This window comes from Protopterus annectens, chromosome 6.part0, assembly GCF_019279795.1.
Source record: "Protopterus annectens isolate FY-2018-M chromosome 6.part0, PAN1.0, whole genome shotgun sequence".
In the NCBI taxonomy this organism is placed as follows: Eukaryota; Metazoa; Chordata; order Ceratodontiformes; family Protopteridae; genus Protopterus; species Protopterus annectens.
This window is the reverse complement of record NC_056737.1, coordinates 918,153,780-918,174,175: the sequence shown is the minus strand read 5'-3', so window position 1 is coordinate 918,174,175 and position 20,396 is coordinate 918,153,780. Positions and strand designations below refer to the sequence as shown.

Below are 20,396 nucleotides of genomic sequence, written 5' to 3'. Positions count from 1 at the left end.
CATGCAAAGGTCACACAACACAAACAGATGTCCCTGGTGGAGGCCAAGGATTCCACAGGGAAGTGCTGAGGGTGAGTGGGATGGCATGCCATGCCAATGTCAGTTTGGTGTGCCCATTGCAAGCCCCTACAGGGTGTTGCTAGGGCAAAGGTGGGAATAAAGATAGGAAACTCTCCTAAAACACAGGGTTGCCTTGATCTCCTCGCCATCTCCAACCTTCAGTGGAGTTATTCTGAGGTATGGTTAGAGGAGTAGGTAAACCAAATGACTAAGCAGAGGTAATGTTTCCTAAAACAGACTGGACAAAAACTGAAAGCTCCGTGTACTCTCACAGTGATTGTTTAACAAATGTTCATAGAATGGAAGGTTGCACTTTGAGTGATCTCATATTACAAGAACATCACTGCCAACTCCTTGTATCCTCATTTATAGCAATGAAGCTTCAAATAAATATTCCCTCCAACACAGCACAGTGACAAAGTAAACTAAAACAGTGGCACACACTACAATAAAGAGGTGCACAGCACCACAACTCACAAGTCTTCCCACAATCCTGCTCATTTCCACCAACATACCTTACGAAAAAAATGAGAGACCAAACAAACTGCTATATTTTTAATACTTAAACAGCCTTCATAACTACAACAGTCAAACCCAGGCTCTACAACTACACCATTCTAGAGCTGATCCATGATCCATCTAGGCAACAACACGAAATACAGCATGTACCGGAAAGGAAACAACTTGTTGGGAATATAAGACATATAAATATCACATAATGCACAAAACTGGCTACTCACCTATAATCCCTAAGCCTGAACTAAAAGGTAAATCAAATTGTCATTGTCATTTTGTTGTGTTAATTAACTTTATACAAGTAACATGATGCTAATTTCACTTTTCAATTTCATAACAGCTAGTTTTATAACAATTTATAATTCAGTGTCTTCAAGCTCGAGTATACTGCATCAATAGGTGGGTTAATCAGATATGCCTAGAGTAATGTTGTGTCTTTCGGCTTATCCCGGTTAGGGGTCGCCACAGCGGAACTCCGGTCCGCTAATGTTTGGTAGTGGATTTTTACGTGCAGAGTTACCAGCCCTGAGATGCACTACCTTCAATGAAGGCACGCCCATTCACGCATGCCTCCACACAGAAGATGCTCTAGCTGAGAATCGAACGCGACAACGTCTTGCTGTGAGGCGACATCACTACCACAGCACAATATGCCTAGAGTAATAATTTATTTAATTGCTAGTGATGACAATTATGAATGACATATAGGACAAAACATTCAAAACAATCTGTAAAATGATCAGTGATCAGCAGTGAAACTTAACAGTTTGAGAATAACCTGTGCTGGGCAGGCTGCTGAAGCAAAGAGAAATAATGCTTGTGTAGAAAGTACTGGGGACTGTGAATGAAGATGCTCAGGTGACAAAAACATATACAGAAAACTACCGCAAGTAAAACAGACCATGGTAAGGGAAACAGTGAAAACTCCAAACTGTCCCTAAATGATAAAAGGTAAATGTATGACAAATGAGAAATGAAAACTAGCCATGTCTTAAGACATCTATTCCTTGGCTGTTTGAGAATTCCCTGTGTAACATCCAATCATACCCCTCTTTCACTTCACCTTATTTTGTGGTTAAGAAGATTAGAACATATCAGGTACCATTTCTGGATTATTCTCCTTAAAATGTATGCTAGAATGAAAAGTGCATCAAGAAAAATTGAAGATAATTAAGTTTTATGAACAGTCGCATCTTTCACAAATGGTGTGCTTATTGTACTACTCTATCACTCAAAAATTATGTCCACAGTCAAAATTAAGGATTGGCAGAACACACTACATACAAATTGTACTTGCACAACCATGTACATGGATATGAAACAAGACTGTCCTGGTAACAATGCATCACATTTACTTGTTTATAAATCTGGCTTAAATATTTGGGTAAGAAACGGGGCAAATCCCAGATGTTCAAATATCCAGGAAAAAGTTTTAAGCTGTATTTAACAACAATATGAAACATGTGATCTCAAAAAACATATTGTATATTTTTAAGGATTCCATTGCAACCAATGTTGCTTGAAGAAGAATGGATTTTTTTTTTTATTTAGTCTAATGTTGTGGAAATTATAATTTGCAACTTATGAAAGAATAACTTGACAGATTCTACTTTTACCACATTTACTGTAATGCATGAACAGCATATTAATATTTTCCTACCTGGTGAGTAGCGCATAACTGATAACTGTTCATTTCCATCTGTGTGGACCGTCACCAAGTCCTTTGTTTCTGTGTCTAAGACAAACCATCTGATAGAAAAAGGTAAAAAAGCAAGCATGAAGTTGGACTAAAATACAGATTTTCATCCATGACCCAGAGTCAAGTAAAGGAAGAGTTAACACAGTTTTACGCAGTTCATACTAACACAGAGGGGCAGTTTCTAATGGATTACATCCAAGTTTCAACATCTACCACAACAGAATTTAAGTTAACAAAAAAGAAATATATAACTTGCTTGAAGAATCTGTTAGTGAATAAATTGGCATATGCCAGTATAAAATGATAGGATCCATATGTAGCTAGTAATAAATCTTTGTATTAGTGTATCTTACAATAACATTTTTTGAATAAAATGCACTCTGATAACATGCAGAGCATTGTGACTGACAAAAGAATAGAATTTTGACATCACTGAAGAGCAAATGCTTTCACAAGCTTTAAGGTCAATTGAATAATTTAGTATCAACTGCAAAGGCGACTATCAAAATTAATATCAACTGCATTTCTATTTAGCTATCATGTTTTCTACAGTATTTACTGAATAAGACTGCATATTCTGGTACTATTGATTTTAATGCAAGTATTTAGACAGCTTTACAATTAATACAGTTCCATGGTTATTGTGAGATACAATGCATTATCACAGGACCAAAAACAGCACATATGAATCAACTTTGTCAAATTAACCACTCAAGACCATTTAGGGAGTAAGGAAATTGTAATTTTAAATCGTGCCATGATGAAAAAAAAAAATTTTTATTATTAATTGAGCTAGAAAAAATGTTACTTTCATACCCGTTATAAAATGCATCATCAATACCAACTCAGCCTAGAGAAATTTTTCATAAGTTCTTACCCACCAGATGGCAGTGTTTGGGTTCTTATTTCAGGGTAAAGAATTCTTTGGAAGGCTGCCTTTTTTTTTTTAGTCAATTTTAATTTAGCTTATGGCCTATTTTCAGGGGAGACATGAGGTGGCATTCATTTCAGTTCGGTATCACCGAGTTCCAGTGCGATAAGGACTCAACTTTCCTCTTTCAACATATCAGAAACTAAACTCAAAATGAAAAAATAAAGGTAGGCATTTATGCTAGAAGGTAGGCCCACTGAACTCCTATATGCGGAGCAAGCTCCCATACTACCTACACTTAAAAGATACCATTATATGGTCAGACAAACATGATGAAATGGAAAATTCTCATAAAAGAAAAGAATCCGTGCTGACACAGACGTCGAAATCACACTGACAGTGACTTCTTATGCAAAACAGCAATCAGTGAGTTTATCATTGCTGAACTGTCCTCAGTCAGATTAACCCATGTTCAGTTGTACCTCTGTGAGGGGGTAGAGAAGACCAACACTCATACCAATACTGGAATATTTGGCTAGGATGCTGAGGAAATTCTATTCTTTTCAATAAATACCATGGGATCTTTTACAGATACGTGGTCACCAACAGGAAGAAGCATCATCAGCTTAATGTTTCATCTGCACAGACACTTTAGAACTGCAACACTCATGTTGCACTACTGATATAACAGTATTAAAAAAGAAATCCAAGCACCTGAGGTAGTCAAAGTCAGGTGCCTTTTGATTTTTATGGACTGTATTTGCTGATACAGAAGATGTAACACTATTACCAGTTTTCAGTGGTGTTTCAAAAAAAAATACAAGAATTATAAGTGCGGATTAATTTCAATAATGCAAAGAGCAACATATTAAATGACAATAAAAACCTAACATTAGGCATGAAAAAGAATGATATAGAAAACTATTATGTAGTACATAAGTGAAACCTTGCATAGGATGTTTAATTGTGAACATCATGTAGCAACAGTAAGGATGGGGAGAAGGGAAGACATGCAAAGTTATGTAGAAGCAGTGAATTAAATAGAAATGGACAGCTTACTTAAACCTCAAGTAATATCTAGACCACATTCGCCTCTTTGTGAAAAAGTGGAAGATGACGGAATTTTAACAATGCCACTTAAATAAGATCTGTTGCAAGAGAGATGTGTTAGGCTGGTTCAGTGCTTTGAACCTACATCTGAGTACATGGAATTACCAAGCCAGTTTTCTGAAAGAAGAGTTGCTAATTATCATAAGTTTGTGAATATTTGCTAAAGGCAGAAATTGCTGAATTGTTTCATCACCATTGCATAGGACAGTGTGGCCTAACCACGGCAGAAGCATTATCAGATAATGAGGAAACTACCCAATGCAAACTCCTATGTTCTGGAGGCAGGACATGGAGCAAACCTTCCTCTTCTGTTGTAGCATTGCTCTAGAGAGCAAAGGAAGATAACTACTAGATATCAGCTTTCTAAGATGCATATGGCTGGCCTGAAAGTAGAAGACCTGGATCGGGGGGTGTGAGGTTGGCATAATGGTTAATGGCATTTACCCTACAGACACAAAGTGCAGGTTTTACCAATCTACGAACCTATGTCCACAAAGGCTATGAGTTGTCTTACCTTCTAATTATTTCACAGTTCCCTCAAGATAACAGAATACCAAAAGGCAATAAGGAGACATGGTTACAGTACATGTTAATACACATTAGGGTTATATGGAGGTTAAGGACCCATGCCCCTCATTCAGTGCACACTCTTACTTAATGCAGTCAGCTCAGAATTTACACAAGCTTGGAACAAGTTAGTCAATTTTGTATTAAAGTATGTTTTCTCAGACTGCCCACTCATTTCATAAATAACTGTCTGAAAGACAACAGACCCAAAGAGAAACAAAAGTCAACAGAGGACATCATACCCTCAAATACTGTTGTTATATCAGGTACCTGCATACCCAAACCTTTGCAGCTGTTTCTGTCTGGTCTGAAGTTTTTGAATGAATGCCAACAACCTATATAATCTAAACAGGAAGAAAAGTGAAGCATCACAAAGATCTCAGCATATCAAGCCATATAACACAGCTCAGCCAAAGCCTTGCCTGGTCCTGGAAGCAGTGTTCAGACTGTGGAGTGCAGGAAGATTAAGCACTTCAAATAGCAGCTGGGGCTAAGTAAAAATTTATCTCAGAAATCTACAAGCTGCATCTCAATGAGTCACCATTTCCTTCTCTATTAATATATATAAAATTAAGACTACAGAAAACTGAACCTTAACAGCAACATGTTTTTGAGTTAACTTTGACTTACAGTGGGAGAAAAGGTGCAGTCCTTTTATGGCTGCTAGAAGTGTTTCACAAAATTGATTAAGCTGATAAACAGCTGTGTCCGTCTCTTCCAATCATTAAAGAGGACTGGAGTAATAGTTTAGGATATATCAAATCTCACCGTCTCTTCCAATCATTAAAGAGGACTGGAGTAATAGTTTATGATATATCAAATCTCACCGTCTCTTCCAATCATTAAAGAGGACTGGAGTAATAGTTTATGATATATCAAATCTCACCGTCTCTTCCAATCATTAAAGAGGACTGGAGTAATAGTTTAGGATATATCAAATCTCGCCAGCACTGCAGATTCAGAAACTATGTGTAAAGTTTTAGCAGTTTTTAGACTGGAGCAGAAGGGATATTTCTTATGTTGTCAGATTAGATTCTAAGGCATAATAGGGAAATGGCAAAAGAAAAATACACAAGGGGGTCTATAACCAAGTTCTAGACCAATAGAAGGGGCATTTCTTATGTTGTCAGATTAGATTCTAAGGCATAATAGGGAAATGGCAAAAGAAAAATACACAAGGGGGTCTATAACCAAGTTCTAGACCAATAGAAGGGGCATTTCTTATGTTGTCAGATTAGATTCTAAGGCATAATAGGGAAATGGCAAAAGAAAAATACACAAGGGGGTCTATAACCAAGTTCTAGACCAATAGAAGGGGCATTTCTTATGTTGTCAGATTAGATTCTAAGGCAGAATAGGGAAATGGCAAAAGAAAAGTGCACAAGGGGGTCTATAACCAAGTTCTAGACCAAGGAATACTAAATCTAAATGCCAGAATGGAGTCCCCATTGTCATCTGTCTATTCCATTTATAACTTTGAGTCATCGCTTCCAGTACCTCACTGGTTCATGAACAGCTGTCACGGATTCATGAAGAAAACTGAATTCTAGAGCCTCAGATGTAACCATAAAAAATGCAGATGTTTCCAAGAGGAACAGCTGTCTACTTTCCAGAGGTAATCTTCCTTTTCTGCTTCTGGAAAAAGGAAGTTCTTTCTGAAAGATCTCATTTTATTTTTTTTATTTATTATTATTTTTTAATAGCAGAAAATAGGTATATACACTAATAGTTTTCATTCCTAACAAATTAATGGACATAAAATTAAAAAAAGTCCAGCATTAAAATATGATTTTTTTTTGTGTACATATATATATATATATATATATATATACATATATTATATAAATAAAATAATCTATTTTCCAAAAATAAATAGTCAATAAATTAATGCATATACTTTACTTTATATACACTAATGCCAGAGTACTAGATAGTCTATGGTTTTGACAATAAGAATTGCACCATTCTAATCCCAAAATAGCATTATCAAAGCTAGTGAAAAATTGCCAACTGCACTTCACTTTAAAGCTACTCTTAAAATAGATGCATATGTTAAAATAAATGCATTTTAGATGAAGAAGCAGGAAACTAGACAAAATAGAAACAGCTTACCTTGTTATCAAATGTATCTATACATGAATATATAAATACAGGGGTCTGGAAAAGATTGTGACAGCCATACAAAGGCTGTCAACAAAACAAATTTGTACATAAAAAACAGATTTAAAGATATGTGCTCACTAACAGCTGACTTGCGAGACCTGCAGCTGCTAAACGTTAACACTTCATCTTTGCAAGTCACACAAGTTTATGATTTCTTCATTCACCCATGGCTGACATATGTCATGATGCTACGTGCCTGACTTGAGGGGGGGAATCATTCAGCTCCCATGATCCCTAGTCTGATCTGCATAACCTGAAAGATAGGACAACAAAATCACTCAAATATAAACTTATATATTTTCCTGATTTACAGAAAATTCCATTCCTAATGTCAAATGAAGAGAGCGTCAGGCATGGTGGGAAGAAAAAACGGCAAAATGCACGCAAAGCAAAAGACGTGTCAACAGATCAACTGATAGGGTCAGCATACTTCTGTTAATATCTGCATTTGTAGACCTTAGGCCTTCTGTGGCATGCAACTGTTGCAAACCATCCAAATCAATACAATTTAAGTCCCCCTAGAGGTTGTAGCCAAAAGCAAAGGCCTTAAAGGCAGACTTTGTTAGGACAGAAATGCCAATGAAGGCCTTATTCATGTAATCATGGTCCAAGCAATTGTGTTTAGTGAAGAGAAACTGGTGATTAACCGGACATGGCACAAATATCCTTAGTGAAGACATTTTTGAAGAAGCCCATGAAGCAGCAACAGAGTCTTCGATCGACTGGTCTTTGAGAGCAGAATTTACAGTGAGCTGTCTACTACTTGATTGCAAAAGATACTGCTGTTATGAATGCACTTGGAAATGGTTTGGTTAACAACATGCAGCCTTCTACTTGAAACAATGGAGAAAATAATGTATAGTAAAGCTGTACAGTAATCCTGAGCTTCTGAACCTGAGCACATGTCCCAGGTGTGAAGAATGCAGTCTGTCCTGGAATCTGTTCCCTGACAATAAATCAGACAAAGAAAGTAACTACTTTAAGAACAATTTGCAATAATTTAAGAAAACATGGGCTAGTCCTGAAGGAAAGTCGTGAAAGCCAGATAGGGTCCTTTGCAAATAAGCACCTTTTTTGAGATCCTGTGAGTAGAAGTGATGGCCACAGAGAAGGATTTTCCAAGAATTAATTTTCAGAGAAGATGAACCATACATTTTGAATAGAGTATAGGCAAGCATGTTATCATGAAATTCATATCTCATGCAGAGGGAAATTGCCTTAAAGAGAGGGTGAAGATGCAAAACCCTTTAATGAGCCAATGTTGTGCCGCAAACATACTTTCCATTTGATTGTGACAAGCACATATATCAAAATCATACACCACAGTCATTGAGTAACTTAGGCCAAAGTTATACAGTGCTTGCACTGCAAGCAAAACTGCCTGCAATTTAGACATTTGAGGGGCCACAAAACTGTATCACTTAGCAGATTAAGTGCAACCTGTTGAAAGCTTTCAAGTATCTTCAATCAGCTCTGTAACTCCAAGGTCCAGTACAAGCAGAAGCTATAAATAAGGAGGAAGGCTCTGTTGTGGATCCAGTTGTTCTCCTCAACTAAAATCACTTCCTTGTGTTGTACTTTCATAGTTTTTGCACTTCTGGGATCTTAATAGACTGAATATACATTTTTCTGAGCAAATATGGGGCAATATGGATGAGACTTGAACATTCTTCAAAGCATTTTGCAGTGATGCATGGAATTAGATGTCACAGTCAAAAGGCATCACTCAGTCTACCTTGTCACTGAAAGAGCTGCTAGAGCCTCATCTCCTCATTGGCATTGGAAAAAGCAGGATAGGAAGACCACTACATTCCAGTAGACGCTAACCAGTAAGACTGCTTTATCCTCAGCTCCAGGACAAGACCAAAGCTGGGAATCGTGGAACGTCCTACTCCATTCACTTTTCCCAATATATGAATATCTATAGGAGTGATGTTTTGGTCTATGGCTCAAAGCCAAGGTTAATGTCACCTCAAAGTATTTACTTTGGTGTCTAATATCGCTATCCAGCTGGCTTATGTGCAGTCCCATCTCCTGAGTAGTAGAGATGATGATGATTTAGACTGGTCAGGATAATGCATCACTCCACAGCACACAGAAAGATATAATATCAAGAGAAGGACTCAAAGGAGGAGCTGGCTTTGGAGCTACTGAGGTCTCACAGTTCGCTACATCATCTATAATTTCAGGTGTATATATGGATCTATACCTCTCATTACCATTGCACAATCAAGTGGTACAGCAGGGCCAAAGCCTGGACCCTCCCTGCATTCCTGTTCTGATTGCTAAAACAATGTCTTCCTGGCCAGTTCATGAATAGGAATGTCTTAACAGTGAAGAGTATTCAGTTCCGTCTTTTGAGTTGGGAGCAAAGTGGACTTCAGCAAATTTAAAGAAATTCCAGGAACAAATGCCAAGTCAGAAACCCTACCAGGGAGTCCCCTGACAAAGCTAGCAAGGGATATTAAACCAAATAGAGAGTATGTATTGCAATCAAGAAGAAATAGCGTGTATGCATCCACATGAGACAGGGTTCAGCTACAGGTTATTTTATTAAGCAGGTTAGACCAGACTAACATCTGTGTATGTTAACAAGTCTTGTTTTAGTAAGCATATGGGGCAATGGTTCAACACAGCAAGAGATGTGCTATTATGTCAACAGCCGACTTTTTTATGATGAGCTTCTGCTTCCATAAAGTGCAATTTCACATGTTTTTAGAAATACTGAACTCAGTTCAGAAATCAGTCTTCTTTGCTAGGCTTCACTACAAACATGACTAATGTCTATTTTCCCCCCAGTGTTTCATGCAAGCTTGTACCAAATTTACATTTTTCAGTTCAGCAACATAATGCGTCACTGTCTCACTGGCCTTCTGGTCAGAATGATTACAAAAATATATCTTGGCCTTCTGGTCAGAATGATTAAAAAATCTATCTGCAGTTACTGGTGATTTCAGCTCGGAATGTCTCTTGGATTATCATGTACTATATAAGTATTGTTTTTTTCCTTTAAGCTTCTAGAACTTAACCAGGTTCTGAAATAGCCTGTATGTGGAAGCAAGGATATTATACTGCAGCTAGGGAAGCTGTGTTATTACTGAGCCATAGCTTGGTAATAGAATAAATTAGGAGCATGAATTAAAGTGTATATCAAATTACACTAATTTGTGTGATTAATGCAGCTGCTCTAAATCTACTGCTACTAATGAACCAGTACACAACATCTACTGCTACTAATGAACCAGTACACAATTTTAAGACAGCTTGGTATCTAATTATTGCTATACAGTGTTCAAGATGTGGCTGGAACCCAAATCCACACTCCCTCAAAGAAGAGTTGGCATTAATCTTAGTGTTTACACCCTTCTAGCTAAACCTTAAGTCCAGAGTTTCTAATACACATTGAGCTGGCTATATCACCATAAGATGTCTCATCAGTATATCTGGGAGCCAGTTACTTAAATATACAAAGCTAAATAATTATAGATTAAAGACTTTTGTATATGTGTCTCTGTTGTTATTTGGTTTAATTACAGTTATACCCAATTGTAGCTCTCTCTCTCTCTCTCTATATATATATATATATATATATATATATATAGATATAGATATATATATAGATATAGATATATAAATAAAATATTGTATTAGTGTTTGTCTGTTGAGGTGTTGTTTAAAAAGTCTGTTTATTATTGTTATAATAGTTGGTTGAGATGAAAAGTATACAGTATGTTTTAAGATTGGTGGGGAGTTTAAGATGTACATATTTTTTTTAGAAATAGATAGGATATATATATTTTCATAGTATAAATATTTTGTGGTATTATCAGTTAAGATTTTGTTAGACATTGAATGTGGACTCTGGTTACTAGCTTTATAGATTTGGAGATAACATATTACTTTATATGATTATTGATTCTAATATTAATATGTCTAATTAGATACTATTAACGATATTAGTGTTAAATGCTGAGGGTATTCATTCTCTAATGACACTGTGTTAAAATCAGGAAGTAGTGGCATCCATTTAGTTTGTTGTTAGTGGAATTGGTCTGAGTGGTTTGTATGATTTTATCATCAAACCAGGACTTTTTTATTTCATGATGAGGGTGTTGAATGTTTTTAAGTTTGAATTTTCGATTTCAGTCTCATTTTTACTTGCCCATAACAAAAATCTTCAGTATTTGTGTTTTTATTCTTTATACTAAACCATTCTCTACCAGTCTTAATTTTTAATTGTATGTCTTTTTATAATTGCCTCTCATTAAACATGAATGGACTTAGTAGACGTTTGAAAAGGAGTAGTTTAAATAAATAAATTTACATAAAGCCCACAATCTTCTTACAGGAAACATTTATTAACTGAATATGTGGAGAGATTGTTGTTGAAAGATTATGAAATTCTGGTGGGCTCTCATTTTAAATCAAAATGAACAGGCCACTCTGATACTTTGGAGAAAGCTGTTACCTATGCCTAAGGTAGTAAATACTTCTGATAAAAATGGTATGTTGGGGTTAGTGGTAGTAGAAATATATAAACATTACACTTTTGTGAATACCTATTGGATACCTGGAATTGGAGCTAAAGTTTCTAAGAAGCTTTTAGACATTATAACCTTATATGTAAGAGGTAAATTGATAACTGCAGGAGATTTTAACTGTATTTTGTATACTAAGGATACTATGAATGGTAGAAAATGCAGATTGTCCTCAGTTGCTAAACATTTAGAACATTTTGTTACTGATTTAAATATGCGCGATATATATGATTTAAAGTGAGCAAAATCTCAACTATACACATTACTCATATAGATTTAGCACTCAAACTAATACTAAAGTTTTAACTTCAAGTGGTTTAAATGTTAAAATTGAAGAAGTGTTGATAATGTCATGTCCCTTATCTGACCATAATGCTATTACTATTACTCTGAAGCTTAATAATTTGATCCATTGTCAAAAAAGTTCTGCTTATGGGTGTTTTTTGAAGGAAATAAATCAATTTATTGATTTTAATAATAATGGTGAAGTGACCAAGGTTATTTTGTGGGATGCATTAAAAAAGTATCTGTATGGAAGAATAAAACATTGGTATCTATGTAAAAAAGGGAGTGGGATAAAGAATTAAAGACTTTGCAATCTAATATAGATAAATTAAAGCTAAATTTAAATCCTAATGATAAGGCGGCAAACTCTGAATTAAATATAATCAGAAATATCTTGTGATACTTCACAATATAATCTCAATAGATCTGGAAAAACTGAAACTATGGTCATATTTAATAAATCCAAAAAGTTTGTGCAAATTATCTATTAGATCTAAGAAAAAAATAAATAGAAGTCATATTGCAGAAATAATGTTTAAACAATGCGATAAAATTAAAGTAGTAACTGATTTAAAATATTTTAGAATATTTTGGAAACTATTATGAGAATATATTAATAAAAGAATAACTTTTAAGAATAGTAATATAGTTGATAGATTTTTGAAAGATAATATACAATATAGTATAGATTAACTAAAGGGCAAAAATCAGAATTGATGAATCATTTTCTTTTAAAGAATTAATTATCAAATCAATAAGCTTAAAGCAAACAAAGCCCCAGGTCTAGAAGGTACAATTGCAAAGTTATATAAATTAATTCCAGATAATATATTTTATTAAAAGTGTTTGAACAAGTTAAATATTCTCCCTTCCTGGCTTTAGTTTCATGTATTTCCCATCCTTAAACAAGATAAAGATTATCAATTTTGTTCTTCTTACAGACCCATATCATTGCCAAATGTAGACTACAAAATGATTATGTCTATCTTTGCAAAAAGATTAAATCTCATTATGCCAAGATTAATAAATGATGATCAGACTGGTTTTATTTTGCATAGAAAGATTCAAGATAATATAATTAGACTTAATACTTTAACTGATACAGCTAATAAAGACAAAAAAATTAGCAATAATAAGTTTAGATTTATATAAGACTTTTGATTCTATCAGTTGGCCTTGCTTGATTAAAGTACTTAAAGAATATAATTTTTCCATGGAATTTATAAACCTTATAACAAACCTTTACAGTAACATTCTCTTTTGTTAAAATTGTTCCTTTTCCATCAGCTCCTCAAAACCTTAAAAGGCACTAAACAGAGATATCCCTTGTCCCTCAGTTATTTGCTTTAGCTACTGAACCTTTTGCCAACTACATTAGAGCTAATAAAATTAATGTATTTTCAATAGATAGTAATTATACTTGTAAAACTCAGCTATTCGCAGATATTTTTGATAACTAGTGGCAACATTGAATCCTCAGTGGAACATATGATTATCTCTATAGATTATTTTGAAAAAGTTTCAGTTTTAAAGTTTAATAACTGCAAAACAAAAAACCCAAATATTTAAATAAGTTTAAAATATTTAATTGGAATAATTCACAAATTAATTACCTTGGGGTTATTATTAGGTCTTCTGTAAAGATTTGATTTTAAACTACAACAAAATATAGTTACCAAGTTAATTGATAACTGGAATAAATGCTTTTTCACAATGGAAGACTGACTCACTTTGATAAAAATGGTAATTTTGCGAAAAAAAAAATATTTTTTGTGCAGTTCCCCCCCACTTCAAAAAAAAAAAAAAAAAAAGCCAAACCCTCTTCTTACTAATTTTCTATGGTTCCCTAATAAATGAAGAATATCATTTGGTTGGCATATTAAAAGTTGGCAAGAGTGTGGTATAGGTTTCAAAATTTTGAATTATATGCCAAATCTACTATTCTTAATATAATTTCCTTACGGCTGAACTCTTTATATCAGTCTAATTGGAAATCTATCTATGAAAGATTTTTGATTAAAAATATGTTATGGGTTCCCATTCGCAATTTGCGATAAATTTTACTGGTGTTTGAATATTTTGTGTATATGAATTTTAGGAAACATCCCATTTCTTATCCATTTACAGACTACATTAGTCACACTGTTTTATAAATTGTAATTATATAGTTAAGGATTTACTGTTTTTATTATTCCCTATACCCAATACTAACAGTTTAGAGACATTTAATACCCATAAAATGCCAGAACTTGATGATACAGATTTAATTTTATGGCATCAATTTTTAAATGGGAATAAAGTATATACTTCAGACCATGTACTTACTAAATATTGTTTAGAGATAAACTGGTTAAATATACAAAGTTGTAAAAATATACAAGGGATAAAATTAAAATCTCTATGGATTTTCAAGCAAAACATATCCTTAAGATCTTTGAGTTTTTCTTTAAAATCAATAGTAATCCAAGTAGTGACAAATCTTACTTGTCAGTAATGTATAGAATTTTAAGACTGGAGTTCATTTCTTCAGATCCATCTTTTTGAAATTACCCTTCTAAAATCAATAAGTTTGATTTCTCTGACACTGATAAAAGTTAAGTCTGGGGGATAAAATACATCTTCTCTTTACTGTAAGATCTATACTCGGAACTTTTTAACTCCTCATAAAATTGAATTAATGTATAAAACTGAAAAAAAAATAATTGTAGATGTAATGAAGATCCTGATGCAGATTGGCTTCATATGACATTAGAGTGTAAAATGGTTGCATCATTCTCGACTGAATTTAGAAATTTTACTCAAGCATTGTGGCTGGATAAATTAACTAATTCATTGATCTTGTTTAATGCTCCAATTCCAGATATTATCCCTAAACTACAGGTGCCTCTTCTTTGGTCTATCTTAGCCACAGCAAGAAAAGCAGTTACAAAAAAAAAAATGGAAATGTAAAACTACTCTATGTTTTAATGAATTTATATTTTTGGCTAAAAATGTTTGTAAACAAGAACTGTCAACCATAAAAATGAAAACATCTAATGTTACACATCAATATAGGTCTTAGTTCAAATTACGTAATCTAACTAGATAAGTATTAATGGTTTGTTTTATTTTATTGTATCTTGTTATAGACCTTTGCAAATAGTAATAACTTTATGTTTCTAATTATATAGATTTGTACAGGTTTATTTTTATAAAATATAATAAAAGTAAAAAAAAAAAACGCACATACACAAAAGATAGTTCAGAGTTACGTCATTACTGAGCAACCAAAATGAGACTAACATCTGTTTGTATGCACACTACCTTTTACACAAATGCATGGTGTTACATTATTGGGCCAAAGAAACAGGGTACCAGTTTAAGCAAAACCTACTACAGCAAAGTTCTATAGTATTATAGCTGAAACCTACATTAAAACGATGAACTAATAACACACAAACACCCTCATGTGTCCAGGACAAGTGCTCAAGGTTGGAGAATGATGGTCTATATATTATTAACTCAAGCATCCTAACTTCACCACTCAAATTCAATCCAGTTGGGATATTATAGTATAATGATCAATTGCATGCTCCTTGTATCATGTATATACTCTATATAGACAAGCATGTATGCTATTGAAAATATACTCTGCACATATACTTTTTTTAAAACCTTTATTAAATTATTAATTAAGACTCATACTCATATATACTAACAGAAAAGAAAACACACAACTTTAACATTTTCCATTTAAATACAATACATCACATCATCATCTTCTTTCGGCTGTTGCCGTTAGAGGTCGCCACAGCAGATAATCTGTTTCCATTTCTTCCTGCCCTCTGCATCATGCTCTTTCACACCAACCGCCTGCAGGTCCTCTCTCACCACATCCATAAACCTTATCTTAGGCCTTCCTCTTTTCCTCTTACCTGGCAGCTCCATCCTTAGCATCCTTTTCCCAATATACCCGGCATCCCTCCTCAGCACATGTCCAAAGCAATGCAATCTCGCCTCTCTTGCTTTGTCTCCAAACTGTCCAACCTGAGCTGACCCTCTAATATACTGATTCCTAATCCTGTCTATCCTAGTCACACCCAGTGCAAATCTTAACATCTTTAACTCTGCCACATCCAGCTCTGACTCCTGCCTTTTCGCCAATGCTACCGTCTCCAACCCATATAACATAGCTGGTCTCACTACCCTCTTGTAGACCTTCCCTTTTACTCTTACTGGTACCCGTCTGTCACAAATCACTCCTGACACTCTTCTCCACCCATTCTACCCTGCCTGTACTCTCTTCTTCACCTCTCTTCCACACTCACCATTACTCAGAACTGTTGATCCCAAGTACATAAACTCATCCACCTTTACCAACTCTACTCCCTGCATTCTCACCATTCCTCTACCCTCCCTCTCATTTACACACATATTCTGTTTTAGCCCTGCTGACCTTCATTCCTCTCCTCTCTAAAGCATATCTCCACCTCTCCAGGGTCTCCTCAACCAGGTCCCTACTTTCACTACATATCACAATGTCATCTGCAATCATAATAGTCCACGGGGCCTCCTGTCTAATCTCATCTGTCAACCTGTCCATCACCACTGCACAAGCCAGTGAATTTCTTTGTGCCGGTCCAAGCCCGGATAAATGGGTAGGGTTGCGTCAGGAAGGGCATCTGGCATAAAACCTCTGCCAAATTACTGATGCGGAGAACATTTCATATTTACAATATATATCACACACACACACACATATATATATATATATATATATAAAACATATATATATATATATATATATATATATATATATATATATATATATAAATAAAAATCACTCTGAGGTTAACCCCTCACTTAAAAATATTATTAAGCCATATAGCAATCTAAGATCCCCATGTTCAGCTGATAAACTACTGGTCCAAACCCACAAAGATAACTCTGCTGGTGAATCCCTGTTCGCCACCTTCATTGGCAAAACCTGGAATTTGTTGCCAAACTATATAACCCTACAATCCTCCAAAAGTTTCTTCAAAAAAATCCTCAAACAGTATCTCAAAGTAAATTGGCTATGCCCATGTACCAACCCGGATTAAGTTATAAACTAATAGCATATTCTGCAGCTGTCATAACTTGTAACTACATCACCAAGCTCTGCTTCCAATCTGATGTCTCTTACTTTTAATTGTCTGTCCATGACAATTGTGAGTCCCTACTATGGAATACTACTAACCCATTGTATTTAATCACTTAATTGTTTGCTAACTTCTGTGTAATCTATGTAAGCTTGTCTTAGTGGAGCTTTTCTCCCCGGGCCGCCACTGAAAATGGACATGTATCCAGTTGGACTATCCTGGTAAATAAATGTAAAATCAATATATTTTTGCTATCATCAGTCAAAAAAAAAAAAAAAAAAAAAAAAAAAAAATCGCTGAATTCCTTCTTTCTGTCCCTTAAATCTCATTTGTTCTCAGGTGTTGTCAAAATTGATAGCTATGGATCAAGTTTGGTTTTGTGGTGGGGAGGCAAACATTGACAATATTAATGATGATCCAGAGGGAAACAGAATGTAAGAAAATACCTTTGCTTTTGTTTTGACTGGATGCAGAGAAATGATTCGACAGAGTAAGCCGGGATTATGAGAGTATGGTACTGGAAGCATTTGCATTCCCCTGATAAAATAATAACGTTAATTATGATGATACGTGAAGGATTGGAGGCAGGAATTAAAAGTGAGAGGGTTCCTCTTAGATAAGTTGTGTCTGAATAGAAGAACCAGGCAGGGTGGTCCTCTATCCCCCATTTTTTATTTGCTTTATATTTAGAGCAATTGGCAAAGAAAATAAGGTACCCAGAAATACAAGAATAGAATTGGCATGATAATCAAGAAAAGTTGGCTTTATTTGCAGATGCTATTTTTTTTACCTGATACATCCAGAAAAGGACATCTTAATGTTGTAGAACATTTTGGGATATAAAATTAATGAATATAAAACAAAGGCTACAGCCATAAATTATATACCCACACATGAATTTTTTCAGCAATACTCATTTATGGGGACATAAGATAAAGTATTTAGGAGTATGGATTAAAAAAGCTTCTGTTATAGTAGCTAAGGATATGTGGGAAGAGACTAAAAACATAATACAAAAATTGAGAATATAATTGTTGCTTTAAGTGATTAGACTCCTGCTGCTTTGAATGTGAAACATCTTGTCTTATTATTGTTAACATTTCATATACATTCCAAGCACTGTAATCTTCACTTGTGAAAACCACTATCAGTTTGTTACATTGTAAATAACTCACCATCTTTATAGATCCTTGTACTACTTTAATGAGCCCAGGCTATGGCTGAAAATGGTCAGAAGGCCAGCTCACCTAACTAGTTAAAAAAAAAAAAAAAAAAAAAAGATTAAGGTATGCTCCAGACTCTTCCTATTCCGCTGAAATGTACGAAGACCACAATGAAATAATTTTATATCACTGTCTACAGTTTTCATATTCCTATTGAGATGATTAGTTTAAAACCCAGACTTTACCTTTCATATTGTGAATGAAATAATCTACAAGACATCTAAAATGTGCAGACCTACATTATTCTCTCTTCAAAATTAATAAGCCAATTTGAAGGAGATGAGAAATCTGACATGCTTGTTTTATGTCAACTTAAAATGGTCTCTCCCATTGTCAGAATGTTGTTTGAAAGCAGATAAGTTTGATGGAAAAATATTTTCTATTAAGGCTAAACTCAGAGATAAACAAATAAGAGGCATTGGAATGCCAGCTTACATTTTAATTTGCTGATTACCAAAATACAGAATTATGTTACACACAGTCTCATATAAGCAGCACTTATTGTGCTATACTATCTTTGGATCCATTAACTGATAAAATCATTTATTTTTTCTTGGAGCAATTTTGTAAATAAAAGGAGAAAATGGCAATTATATTGCAACAAATATCTGCAGAATCAAAGGACACTGCTGACAAAAGAGGACCAAGTTGCCAAGTTCATAGCATTCATATTGTATGTGACAGTCATCTGTACTGTATTTCTTTTATATTAATTAACCATGATGTTTTGTTGCTATGAGAGGTGCAACAAATCAATGCTGCTTTAATAATGATTCATTTTATTTATGCCACTGCACTGAACTCAAGCATATAAGAATAGCCTTTTGCATAAATTGGGAGACCAGTTTTATGAAAAATGCAAATGTTAAAACAGCATCAATACTGATGGAAAGCCTAAGTCATTTTTTATTATTATCGAGTAAAATTACCATGCAGTCTGGTTTATGGGTTGTATAAAATCACAGCAATGTGATTTTTGAGACATACTTATAAGTAGTATATACTTTTGTATAGTTTGCTGTGTAGCCTACTATATTATACTTGCTTTAAATTATATTTTAACAGTGGAAAAGCAGTCTGAAAATCAAGAGAACAATATCTATCACCACTAAGATAAAATAGTACCTAAAGGATTATAGTAGATATAAGAAAAAATGGACAACTGGAAAATAAAACTGCCGAATCTACCAGAGTCATTAGAAACATGGTAAGTGGTTCCTCTGCAATTTAGAAAATGACCAACAGTGTTTGGACTTACTTTATTGGCTAAAGCCCTAAAAGAATGGCATTCCTTTGTTAGGTTAAAAGATATATGTGATCTTCTGTAGCTTAATTCTCAGTCAACCTGCCAGTCATGTAAGTGATCTTATGCATGACTGATGCCTTTTTATTGACCATACGGTACTCTGCTTATTTTATATTTATGCTAAATTAATTCATTAGTTTCTCTACAGGACGGTTCCTGCAACAGTTTCTTTTATACATGGTTATTGCATTTACACGGCAGAAAACAGCAGTCATTTTTTTACAAAGTTTTAGCTACTAAGGCTAGACCTTTGGTAAACGCACCGTTTGTAAAGGTGATATCAAAACCAACATATCTGTACTGATACTGAAGGCTGTCCTGAAGGAACTGAAGGAACTTCCCATGTGAAGTTCAGACACGGATATGCAAAAGGCATCCATGATTTTCAGCCAAGCTGCAATGTTATGACCCTGTGCAAGAGTTATCATCCAAGAGTTAACATAACATATGTTCAAGTGAAATCACCAAGTTCCACTGAAAATATATTCCCCTTCCAAAACAAGAATAGAAGATGTCACCATTTCTAAAAAGAAAGAACAATCCCCAGGATTCAGTATTGCCTACACCAAGTGTATACCATTCTGAGTGAACAAACTACGCAAATATAATTTTCACCTTCTTCCTCCTAATTTTAGTTTTCCTATTCATTTTCTTGCAGCTTTAAATATTAACAAGGATTCATAAAAGTCACCAAAATGTGTAGACTACATGTACACTTACTGTAATATTTCAGTGATTAGAAAGCACAAAAAATGTGGTAGGAATGTTCTTGAATACATATTGTGCAAGTGTTATTGAATTTGGCCCAATGTCTATGGGCTCTCTGAGCAATAGAATACCGGTCTAATAGTGAAAAGCTACAAAGTGCTTAACTGTTACCAAATACTCCATGCTCAGCCACCAGTTTTGGGGTCAGTTGACTCACACATTTAAAAACA

At 34.5% G+C, this 20,396-nt stretch overlaps 1 protein-coding gene across 1 annotated transcript in view; it reads right to left on the bottom strand.

Annotated features, from left to right (window-relative positions):
* Positions 1 to 20,396, bottom strand: part of EML1 (EMAP like 1) — a 1,110,860-nt gene that overhangs the window by 55,961 nt on the left and 1,034,503 nt on the right. Inside the window, exon 19 of the mRNA XM_044073595.1 lies at positions 2,237 to 2,325. Within this exon, the coding sequence (XP_043929530.1) occupies positions 2,237 to 2,325 (89 nt within the window). The remainder of the gene's footprint in view (positions 1 to 2,236; positions 2,326 to 20,396) is intronic.